The sequence below is a fragment of the Solea senegalensis genome, linkage group LG5, assembly GCF_019176455.1.
Source record: "Solea senegalensis isolate Sse05_10M linkage group LG5, IFAPA_SoseM_1, whole genome shotgun sequence".
NCBI classification, from domain to species: Eukaryota; Metazoa; Chordata; class Actinopteri; order Pleuronectiformes; family Soleidae; genus Solea; species Solea senegalensis.
Window position 1 is genome coordinate 13718763 of NC_058025.1, and position 12576 is coordinate 13731338.

At 38.8% G+C, this 12576-nt stretch overlaps 2 protein-coding genes across 2 annotated transcripts; one reads left to right on the forward strand and one right to left on the reverse strand.

Annotated features, from left to right (window-relative positions):
- The first annotated feature begins 138 nt into the window (after positions 1–138).
- On the forward strand, positions 139–8006 carry naa35 (N-alpha-acetyltransferase 35, NatC auxiliary subunit). Its single transcript, XM_044027129.1, has 23 exons — positions 139–227; positions 993–1118; positions 1282–1315; positions 1981–2095; positions 2258–2332; positions 2459–2626; positions 2855–2921; positions 3014–3057; positions 3167–3217; positions 3568–3651; positions 3829–3943; positions 4176–4354; positions 4480–4539; positions 4871–4977; positions 5096–5162; positions 5680–5778; positions 5917–6095; positions 6220–6356; positions 6489–6556; positions 6643–6783; positions 6881–7003; positions 7360–7440; positions 7616–8006. Exons 2-23 carry the CDS (start codon positions 998–1000, stop codon positions 7673–7675), a joined length of 2175 nt encoding a protein of 724 aa, XP_043883064.1. The 5' UTR covers positions 139–227; positions 993–997; the 3' UTR covers positions 7676–8006.
- A 1620-nt stretch (positions 8007–9626) lies between these two features.
- Positions 9627–12413, reverse strand: LOC122769443 (kallikrein-2-like). Its single transcript, XM_044025968.1, is given in 6 exon segments — positions 9627–9988; positions 10086–10225; positions 10327–10616; positions 11139–11186; positions 11188–11334; positions 12400–12413. Coding segments are annotated over 6 exon segments (789 nt in total). The 3' UTR covers positions 9627–9838.
- Positions 12414–12576: the final 163 nt, after the last annotated feature.

The following is a 12576-nucleotide window of genomic DNA, read 5'->3' on the forward strand; positions in this document are numbered from 1 at the left end:
TAACTCTGATATAACATATATATAAATATGTTTATATAATATGATACATGCACTGGTCTGGCTTTAAACGTTAAACGGTTCACATCAGGCTTGAGCTCATCGCAAACATCAGACAATGCACACGGACTACATTTCCCATGATGCTACTAACTTCTGACGTCAAAGCTGTGCGCCAGCTTTACAATATACGAAGAAGCTGTGCAATAGCTGCAAAACAAAATAAGAAGGTATGTACACGTCTTTAATGAGATTATAACTTTCACGTCCGCGTTGTATGAAGCGGAATAAATGTAATAACCTTAAACTTGCGCCATTTGGGGTTTGTTCACAGGAGATATGAGAGTAACCCAAGCAACATTAGCTTGTTAGCACACGGTAATACAAGCTAATTCATCAACAACATCGAACATCTCTATACGTATATGTATATATATGTGTTTTTATGGCATGTGCGTTGTCTGCGGTTATAAACAGTAGAACGAAGTAGAAGAAGAAAGGGTCATTTCAATCAGATATACTTTACTGACATAACAGGCATAATTGTGCTAGCAAACACACGATAAACAATAAACAAAATGAATAACAGAGTAAGAAACAATAGTCAAATATTGCACCTCGCTGCACAGTTAAAGGAACACAATTTTTTTTAGGTTTTGTCTTTTTATCAGTGTAAAATATGACAACAAATTGCATTGATGAGTTCAAAGTTTAATACTGAGAGACCCTTGAAAATGTTGACTACTTTAGCTATATCTTAAACTTAGACTACAGCTATTCAACTCAAACATTCAGCAGATAGTTTACTTGGTAACCAGTGGAATGCCTGATGGAGAAAGTGTTTAGACCTAGTAAATGTGTGCAAATCAGGTTTCCATTTCATCATTAGTAATTATGTTAACATATAATACTTGCTACTCTATGACAATGAGACACTGTTTTTTGTCAGTTTAGCTATACATAACTGAACATTTTGTTTTTCTTGTCTGTAATAGTGACCATGGTAATGAAATCAGCAGTTGAGGATGATGATGCTGGCTGGGGGCTAGGCATCCCAGATAAGATGAAGAACAATGCCAACTGGGTGGATATTACACATGAATTCAAGTGTGCATGCAAAGGTAACGGCAGACTGTGTGTGTGTGTGTGTGTGTGTGTGTGTGTGTGTGTGTGTGTGTGTGTGTGTGTGTGTGTGTGTGTGTGTGTGTGTGTGCACGCACACATGTGTATGAAAGGGACTGACATGGTAACCCTTGATGCTCACCGTGTCCTTTGTTCATGCAGAACTGAACCTTGGGGAGTTGCTTCATGACAAACTGTGAGTAAGAAAATAGCTTTTTGCAGATTCACACTTTAGAGGGCTTAGTTGACTGATATTACTATCACAGCAATTATATGATATTGTTTCTACTTGCCCCTAGACAAACTTGAAGTGAGTCACTCTGCTTACCATATAAAAACATTGATTAGAGCTGTTCAATTGATTTTAGTAAAAAAAATATTTATTCAGCATTATGCAGCACTTCTCAGTTGCACACTGGCAGAGCCATCAGGGCACTTTCACTCACACCAACTCTTAGCTAAAATAAACAAACATTTGCTGATGCTGTCAAGATGACCGCATCATGACAGCATCACTTTTCCTTCTTTTATTTGTTTTTATAGTATATTGTTGTCATAGTTAATGATTAATAAAAATGTCAAATGTAGCATAGTTTTCCTTCAGTTTCTGAAGGAATTGCCAAAGAATGCTTGAAAAACAGCAGTCTGTATGGTGTTTCACAGACATTATTATAGACAATGTAATTGCAGAGAAGCACCCTGTCCTCCTCTAACATATGGTTATATGACGAAACACATACTGTTATCTGCAGAAGCTATCACACCAATCCAGAAACATCAGGATGAGTTAATAATATCCTTTATACTGGTACCATGTGTACACAATAAAACATACACTAAATTGTCTACTAATTGTGACAGGTTTGGTTTGTTTGAGGCCATGTCAGCCATAGAGATGATGGATCCCAAGATGGATGCCGGAATGATTGGAAACCAGGTCAACAGAAAAGTGCTGAACTTTGAACAAGCTATTAAGGTACAGTTATGCTGCACAAACCAAATCCTGTATTGGTCAGGAATGACTCCACAAGGCTCTATTCTTCTGATGCACCACAATTTTATGATTGCCACCTTGCCTCATCTTCCTGTTTTATCATACAGGCATGTACATCAATTATTCTTATATCTTGTTTTTTAGGAAAGTGCCATCAAGGTTAAAGACCTTACTCTTCCTGAACTTATAGGGATCATAGACACGTGTTTCTGTTGTTTGGTGAGTTTCTTGAATTATCTTAAACAATAAAAATATGGGCTGAGTAAAGAAGCTTTCCTCCACAGACCCAAAACCTTGTGGGGAACTTGTTTTTGTGTTGTTTTACCTAAACATGTGTATGTTTAGATCACATGGCTGGAGGGACACTCCCTGGCACAGACTGTCTTCACCTGCCTTTACGTCCACAACCCTGACCTTATTGAGGAGCCGGCCCTCAAAGCCTTTGCCCTCGGCATCCTGAAAGTGTGTGACATTGCACGAGAGAAAGTCAATAAGGCTGCTGTGTTCGAGGAGGTAAGCATTGCTACAGTTTGTGACTGTATCTGTGTGATGCTGCACTGGAAGGCTTTAATATATGAGATTCAGCTTATGCTTTTGTATTTCCTTTGGATCTGGTTCCTTTTTGTAATCACTGGTGTTTCTGGCCATTGATATTGATGCAAACATTTAATTATAAATTGTTTAATTTGAAAGAGGCCTTTGAAAGCTCAGTCTTTCTCTGTTTTCCATATTTCTCTGTAGGAGGATTTCCAGGCCATGACTTATGGCTTCAAAATGGCCAATAATGTAACAGACCTGCGAGTGACAGGTAACAGTACTGTACTACTACTTAATGCATGCTGTGGATACAGAGGACCAAACATCGCTGATGTCATCTCTCTCATTTATTCATCCTACCAGGAATGCTAAAAGATGTGGAGGATGAGTTGCAGAGGAGAGTGAAGGTATTTGTTCTCGACCAGTTTAAGTCTATGTCTTAGCGTGAACTCCTGCTGATGCACATTATATTGTGTGTAATGTTTTTTTTTCCTTGTTTATGACTTGCTCCCTCAGAGCACACGGAGTCGACAGGGTGAGCAGCGGAACCCAGATGTTGAGCTGGAAGTGAGTCATCATTCTTCCATGTCTGTACAGCTTTTGTAAAATTCATGTTTTTCAGTCACATTTAGAGCATCTGAAAGCTGAACAGTACTTGTTTTTCCCCATGAAATCTTCAAGCAGTAAAATAAATGTTACACAATATCACACTTAAGTTACAAACTAAACCATGCTTCAACCTTCTCAGTCTCCTTCTGCTAATTATAAACTGTTTTTAATCTCCTGTCTACCAGTGTGGGCTTGAGGTGACCTTTAGAGACTATTCTTGGGAATTTCCATCAGTTGTAATTATAGTATCAAAAATAAAGGAGGGAAAAAAAATGTCTGTCTTTTGTTTTATGCTCTTTTCATTCTAGCATCAGCAGTGCTTGGCACTTTTTAACAGAATCAAATTCACACGCCTTCTACTGACTGCACTGATTGCCTTCACCAAAAAAGAGGTAATTCATTATACAAAAGCGAGACAATTAGTTGACAGAGCACATGTCTGATGAATGGCTTTAAAATATGATGCATATCAGTGAGGAGAATGGCATTTAGGTATCTTGTGCAATTGCAGCAACTTGTCTATAATTTATTTCTTTGTACTTTTTTGTTTTTGTGTGAATCTTTAACAGACCAGCTCAGTGGGTGAGGCCCAAAAACTTGTGGCTCAGGCAGCTGACCTCTTATCCGCTATTCATTCCAGTATCCAGCACGGCATCCAGTCACAGAATGACACCACTAAAGGAGGTGAGACACACATACCTCTACCTCTGTCTATGTAAGGACACATCTCCAGCACTACTAGGGGTAGGTTACATTATATGCGTTCTAGCCGTCCAGTCAAGATGCTGTCATGGCAACCTTGAATTGTAATAGTGTCAGAATCAAATTAGCATTTTCACACACAGAGCTAAAAACAAATATAATCAGGAAGTGAGGTATCTGTTAACCTTTGAGTGTCTTTCTGTGTATGCTGCAGACCATCCCATCATGATGGGCTTTGAGCCCCTGGTCAACCAGAGACTGCTGCCACCTACCTTTCCTCGCTACGCCAAGATCATTAAGAGAGAAGACATGGTGGCCTACTTCAGCAAACTTATAGAGCGAATCAAGACCGTCTGTGACGTGATCAACACCACCAACCTACATGGCATACTGGTATACACACAATAATAAACATAGAGAACCACTCATTCAAAAGTATTCCTTAACCCTGAAGATATATTAGGAAAAAAAAGAAATGCTGTTGTTGACTTGAATTTTATATTTGTGTTTTTTACCAGGATTTCTTCTGTGAGTTCAGTGAGCAGTCTCCCTGTGTCCTCTCCAGATCTCTGCTCCAAGTGAGTTAAAGGTTGTTCTTATCAGTGTCGGGCAAGTTACTCAGGAATTGTAATACGTTTCCTATTAGATATTACTCCTTTGAAAAGTAATATTATTACTTTTTATTATTACTCAAACTGCAGAACTGCAAACATGGCAGCCTTTTAAAGCAAAAAGTCTTAAACTACTAGTTACTAGGTTATGTACTAATATTACAGTGATATGTCCTGAGTAATGATTTACTGCCCAACACTGGTTCTGATACATGAGAACAGAGAAAATCACGACATACTGTTGTTCAGCAGAATCTAAATCCAATTAAACTAAACGGATGATTTTCTGCAAATCCAGACAACGTTCCTGATCGATAATAAGAAAGTGTTTGGCACCCACCTGATGCAGGATATGATTAAAGATGCTTTGAGATACTTTGTCAGTCCACCTGTCCTCTCCTACAAGTAAGTCTGTTGTTGTCAGTTTTTGTTTTTTAATCTATCTTGAGTGAGCATATAATGTATTAAGCTTGTTGTTTGTGTGCTTGTGTTTTTGCACTTCTCTCTCCCTCTCTCTCTCCAGGTGCTGTCTGTTTAACAACCATCAGGCTAAAGACTACATTGACTCCTTTGTAACACACTGCTCCAGAGTATGTCACCTTTCTGTTCCAAGATATTATATCTGTTGGTCCAGTTAAAGATCCAGTGTGTAAGAAAGAATCAGTGAAATCTAATGGTGACACTGCAGGGAATTACAGAGGCCCTTGCACCAAAAAGCATGCACACACTCTTTCACATCTCACTTCACCGTTTGCCATTTCCGTGTTCTTTGTTAATTTTTTTGAACTTATGTGGATGGCGTACTAAGTAAGCCTCTCCTTCGAAATGCCAAACACACACTCTTACTGCTTTGTCTGTTCAGACTGCTGTACAAACATGGCAGTAAAAAAAAGTTAAATTAATGTATTATAAACTTTTTAAAGCAGGTATACTCTTATGAGTAGAGAGTGCAGAGGGCTGTTAATCAATAGTTGGGTAAAAACAAAGGGATGACAGAACTGCCAGATTTGCTGTTGTAGGATAATGGGTGTAACCCCGAAAGTGTGTATTACTTGAACGCCGAGCATGAATTTTTTATGTTTGTGTGTTTTTCAATTTCCCCTGTAGCCATTTTGCAGTCTGATCCAGATCCATGGACACAACCGAGCTCGACAAAGAGACAAACTGGGTCACATTCTTGAGGAGTTTGCCACGCTACAGGATGAGGTGACCTGCACCTGATTCCTCCATTTTCCTTATTTTCTGTCATACAAATTAAGCTTAAATTTTACAACTTTATTCTTTCATGTCAAGGATTTGATCCCCTTAAAACCAGCTACTTAAGTCATTCTCTGTGCTCTTCAGGCAGAGAAGGTGGACGCAGCGTTGCATAGCTTACTGATGAAACTTGAGCCTCAGCGACAGCATCTGGCCTGTCTCGGCACATGGATCCTCTATCATAACCTCAGGATCATGATCCAGTACCTGCTGAGTGGCTTTGAACTGGAACTGTACAGCATGCATGAGTACTATTACATCTACTGGTAGGAGTGCACACATTTTGTTTGTTGTTGGCACGGACAAACTGGCACACATGCTCAGTGACCCTCACACACTGGTACAGTTGTGTTCATCTACATATAATTATGTGATTGTTTTTGCCCCCAGGTACCTGTCAGAGTTCCTTTACGCTTGGCTGATGTCCACCCTGAGCAGAGCCGACTCCTCTCAAATGGCAGAGGAGCGGATTCTGGAGGAGCAGCTTAAAGGACGCAGCAGCAAAAAGACTAAGAAGAAGAAGAAAGGTAGACTTTGTTTTAATAAACCTCATATCCAGCGGATACGCTCTCTTAAGTCAAGTGTACCAGTCTATATCAATAGGTTTCTCTCTCTGTAGTTTTAGCAGATACTGATGATGTTTGTAAATTACTTTGCAGTTCGTCCTCTCAGCAAGGAGATTACCATGAGTCAAGCATACCAGAACATGTGTGCTGGCATGTACAAGGTAAGGTTTGAATAAAAATACTGACCTCTCTTCACTCTGTAGGCCCACTGAGACATTACCTGTCCTTTCTCTGCCTCTGCCTCTAGACCATGGTTGCACTGGACATGGACGGAAAGGTACGTAAGCCTCAGTTTGAGCTGGACAGCGAGCAGGTCCGCTACGAGCATCGCTTCGCCCCCTTCAACAGTGTCGTCACCCCCCCACCTGTGCACTACATCCAGTTTAAGGTAATCTTTCCTTTCCTCCCTTTTCATCCAACCATTCCTCTTCATCCTCTCTCACCCACACTCCACTTTTTTGTGTTTGCTCTCTTGCTTGGTGCAGGAGATGTCCGATCTAAAGAAGTATAATCCTCCGCCAGGCTCGGCTGACCTCTACCTGGCAGCTAGCAAACACTTTCAGCAAGCCAAGCTTATCCTAGAAAATGTGTCCAGCCCAGATCCTGAGGTCAGTTCATGAAACGGCTATAAAATAAATGTTTGATTGTTTAACCCTTAAGAGTTAACCCTAAGGACATTTTCTGCCATTCCGTTCTTGATTGTTGTGTAAACATACTAGCCTTTAAAGGGTTGGATGGCAAAAATATTTCAGGCTGAAGTAGTTTTAAAACGCATATAAAGTGGAAAAGAATAGAACAGTTTTTGGGCAGGTGACATTTTCTGCCACTAGGAACAAATTAGTAAGTTTTTTTAAAAGGAACTCTTAAAGGTTGTGTTTTTGATGTCAAAGGCTCTTAATTTGCAGAGGGAACTCTTGAGCACCATTTTAGTTGTTGTCATGATCTATTGTGACCTAATTAACAGGTGAACCGTATACTGAAGGTGGCCAAACCCAACATAGTGGTTATGAAGCTCCTAGCTGGAGGGCACAAAAAGGAGACTAAGGTAACGCAGAACTATTTTGAGTACTATTATCTGTTTTCTGGTTACAGTAATCATAAGGTTTTTCTTATATTATATATATATATATATATATCTGAAATGAATGTGTATATGGTGGTGTTGAATTGACAGCCATTGTCATCAGTTTAACTCCATGTGGTGTTTCATTTTTCCCTAGGTGCTCCCTGAATTTGACTTCTCAGCACATAAGTACTTCCCTGTGGTCAAGATAATCTAACTCTGCATCAGAGGATGACCATTTCTGTGCATCCAAAGTCAATCCAGTCATTGTCTGTGTGTGTGTGTTTGTGAGAGAGAAAGATACAGATACATCTAAATCTAACTGTAACTGCAAAACTGTGTAAAACATTCTTGAAATGCCCAGAGAAACCCAACTACAAAAGTAACACCTGGACCTAAATGGGTGACCTTATCCATATCTGTGTGTGTGTGTGTGTGTGTGTATACGGACAGACACAAGTTGAGGTTGCCTCCAGAGCAGTTTTGTTAAGCCTTGAAATATTACTGAACTGACATTGGGTGCATATTATTAAATGATTTTAAATGTTTCCTTTTCTGAGTTTTAATGTGCTTATTTGAATAAAAATGTTAAACATTAGACAGTAGGAGTGGCAGTTTTACATTGTATGTGTGTTCATAGATGGTCGTCTTCTGCGTACTAAACCTTGAAGGTTGACATGTGATTCCTATTTTAAGTTCAAACATGTCTGGTCATTCCCCTCTGACCCAAACATTTTTGGGTCAGAGGAACTGCTGCTCAATTGATATTTCCTCTGCTTGAGTTTGTTCTCTGTTAACACTAGAGGTAGTTGTGTGAAAATCCCATCAGATCAGCACTTTCTGAAATATTTTGAGTAACTTGTCTGTCACGAACAACCAGGCCACCTGTGGCACAGCCTGATCTTGATGTCTATTGATGAGTTGCTGCCATGCAACAAGATATTTGAGGACCTAGTAAGAATGGACAATTTGCAGAACAGGAGCATTGATGAAGTAAGCATATATTAAGCCTGTCCATCTAAATGACAAAGAGAGTGAGTGGCATTGTCTTCAAATGAACAAACAGTAGATTTCCGGTACAGTAGATAACAAAAGTAGTTTCATCTCTTGCAAATTTGGTGTTTGATATTGAAATGTACTTTAAGAAAGAGAACAGGTAACACATGAACCGCGTTATTCATGGAGAAAATTTGGTGTGCTTCTGGGATCCGTATCAATCCGCTCACCGCCCCAAACACTACACACATCCTGCACACAATACTCGACCATCTGGAGAACAAGAACACCTACAACTGGATACTTCAGCTCAGCGTTCAACAGGATCATCCCCCATAAGACAGCTGTGAAGCTCCTTCTCCTTGATCTAAACCCCACCACAAGACTCTTGGTTCTGGACTTCCTGACTGAAAAACCACATTGGGAATTAGACCTCCAAAACCATCATGCTGAGCTTTGAATCTGTGGCTGTGTACTTGGTCCTCTACTGTTTGCACTGCATTGCTAACAGATGACTGATGACATGAGAGGAATACAATTATCAAGTGTGCGGATGATAGCACAGTGGTGGGAACAAGGAGTCAAAGTACAGAGATGAAGACTGGTGCACCTGGTGCTAGATATATAGGATAAATCTGACATGTATGAGGCTAAATGAATCTATAAATAACAAAAACAGACAGACAAAACTTATGGAAAACTAATTAAAACACTAAAGAAGCTTTTTATATATATATCATTTGTCTGATTTGACTTTCTATCATTTTCTTTGTAATGAATTGTCAATAGCAACTTTATTTCAGGAATCCAATCCAATCCAATTTAACTTTATATATATATATATATATACATATATATATATACATATATATATATATATATACATATATATATATATATATACATATATGTGTGATTTAATGCATTTCCTGACTTGATAAACACAACCAAATGTATTATAATTTGTGTTGTACAGAACATTTATGGTTTTCATCACAACATTATAGTAAATGGTGGACCACATGCAATTGATTGGAGGGCCACATGTGGATTTGTACCTTGTTGTATACATGTCTTTTATATTGTGTTTATCGAGACAACGTCGAGACGACTGATCACTAATCTCATCCTGCCTGCATTACATCTGTATTCACTGCTCAGTGACAACAAAGTTTGATTTGATTTTATTGACCGGCAAATGTCCACACAATGTAAACTACCACTGACTGTGTAGGAATAACAAACATGCTTCTGTACAAGATCTTTCCCCTTTTAGCCTTAATCTACATAACAGTGAACATAACCCCATTTCAAAGGAAAATATGAGACATTGTGAGCTTATTGTGATGCTTTAAAATGATGCTTATCTGCATGCAAGGTTTCCTCATGAGTTTGCACGTATGGTCTCGTCAATCCACTTCCTGTAGTGACAGACGTTGGCGATTACAATGGGGTTTGCACACTTATCGACAGGGTCGCTCACGACGATCCCGTGTAAGACATTGTTGTACTCCACAGCTGTGCCTCCATCGCCCTGGAAGTGACACAAGTGATCAGACGTGTGATCGAGTCACATATTTTTATAACACAAGATTTTAGCTAAACAATGCATCAAATCAAAGTTTCCTTACAGAGCAGGCCTCCACGCCTGCCTTAAAGGCACACATGATGGTGTCAGGGTCACTGAAATACTTGTCATCAGGTTTGTCGGCCTCACCACACGCAGCAAGATCCGTTTTGCCACACTTTAAACTCTTGGGCTTCTTTGACTCTGAGGATTTAAAAGCAGAGAAAAGCATCGGAAAAGTGTATTTTTATATTATTTCATTATTTTATGTTTGTTTATACGCAAACAACAAAGGTTTGACTCACGCATGACGTCCGCTGTCTTGGCTCCCCAGCCTCCAACCTCAACCTGCTGACCTTCCTCTGGTTTGGAACATTCAGAGGGAGGAAGACTGATGACGGGAAGCTTCGCAGACACATCTTCGTTCAGTTTGATGAGCATGATGTCATGTTTGCGACCCTCCTCGTCTTTGTAAGTAAACTGTTGCTCTAGCTTAATAGTCTGCGTCAGTTTTTTGGACGATCCCTTAATTAGAGACCAGAATTTCTTTAGACGTGATATATTGTTGTTTACACCAATTGTCAGAGTCACAGTCCTGGACAGAAAAAGGAGGAAATGATTTTGTCAGGAGACGGATATAAGAAAATTTTTTATCATTTGTCTTATTTGACTTTCTATCATTTTCTTTGTAATGAATTGTCAATAGCAACTTTATTTCAGGAATCCAATCCAATCCAATTTAACTTTAAAAACAACAACAGCTGAAACAAAGTGTTGTACATCAAAGATAATAAAATATAGAAACACAAGACCTAATTGACCTAAAAACAAACAGAAACTTTTGCACTTTCGTTTTCATATGGAGTGATGTGTAGTTCACAATAAAAACATATTTATGAGGCTTAATTAATCTATAAATAACAAAAACAGACCGAATCAAAAATTAACTAAAACACTAAAGACCCTTTTTGTATAGATTGTATACATAGCAACTTCATTTCAGGAATCCAATCCAATCCAAAACAAATAAAATATAGAAACAAAATACCTAATAGACCTAAAAACAAACAATAAAACATACTGTAGAAAATATATATTAAAAACATTTCTTTCTTACCGTTCTCCACAGTGGGAGGCAGTGATGACCCAACGGGTGTTGAGCAGAGTCTATCTGGACGTGGTATTGCCTGTCGGTCTTACAGGATTTGCTCCCCACGAACCTCTTCTCGATGGCTCCTGACGCAGCGCCTGATATGAGGAGGAGACAGAGCGGAAACACTGAGAAATGACTGCACACACATTTCAAACCAAGCCTTCAACTCTCACTCTTCCTTATACTGAAGAGGTTTATTAATAATAATAATGATAATGATGATAATAATAATAACAATAATAATTTATATATAAAAAAAATTACACTCACCAGCAAGAAACAGGATGAGGATGAGTGCAGGCTTCATGTCGTCACTTCAGGTGTCTCACTGTCTCATTCCTCATCTTTATATAACAAGTATCAGAGGGCGTTGCAGTACAGAGATAGTGGTTATTACCAATTATAGTAATGCGATGTTAGGGTTGGACAAGTAGAGGACTTGCAAAGTATCAAGTATTGTACACATCACTGTTTTATCATTTAAACAGAAGGGCCAGGTTAGAGCACATAATATTATACTTCCTACTTCAAATGGGGTTTTCTCCCATTATTTCTTTAAACTGGATGGAGCCGGAATTTCTGTAAGTAATAAAAGAGATTTTTTATGTTTGACGTTATGTTTATCTAATGACACAATCTCAAAGTCACTTCCTTCAAAAGAAAATAAAAGGTTTTAAAAGAAGAGTAAAAGATCTGCTCCGTATATTAAATTTTTTCAGTTATCATTTAATACTTTTCCTTCTTGTGAAAGACATCACAGATAATTGTGTGTTTAAATTACAGAACTTAAATGCAGCAACTCAATCGGTTTAATTTGGTTTAAATGAATGTGACACTGGGTCCTCAGCGCGGTGAGTCAGTTAAACATCAGTCAGTGGTTCAACACCATTCTCCATCAACACTTAATTTGTAATAATAAAATATTTTTTACGCTTCCACCTCATGAAACTTGACACCAAGATAATTCACATAGAGCATATAATTGCAGAGATGATACTGTATATACTGCAGATATAATATTTAGTTGAGCAGGTACCCCAAAAAGACGGTCAGGGAAGAAGCGGTTGAAAGCTTTCAGACATTCAGTTGAAGTCCAAATGCTACATTTATATTCTCTTTTCTTCACAGTAGGTGAAATTCATTTTCCAATTTCATCTTTTAATTTTAGACTGGACGATACGCCCATCGCAACTCCACTGCAGTTGTTGAATATGCCGAGACGTACTGTATCTGCTCCATTGTATTTGAAAACCACATAAAGATCACGCTTGGATATCAGTCCTGGTTTGACTGTACACCGTAAGTTCCTCTATCTGTGCAAACCCACGCGGATAACGAATATACCGTCTTAAACGCGTTCCATTAGAAACATGCAAACTCTTTCAACTGCAGTTTCATCCCC

Excerpts from the sequence above, each read along its gene's own strand:
- naa35 (XM_044027129.1), top strand. The coding sequence starts at position 998 with ATGGTAATGAAATCAGCAGTTGAGGATGATGATGCTGGCTGGGGGCTA. Across the intron at positions 1,119-1,281 it reads ATTCAAGTGTGCATGCAAAG|AACTGAACCTTGGGGAGTTG; the intron begins GTAACGGCAGAC and ends TTGTTCATGCAG. Across the intron at positions 4,355-4,479 it reads CCAACCTACATGGCATACTG|GATTTCTTCTGTGAGTTCAG; the intron begins GTATACACACAA and ends GTTTTTTACCAG.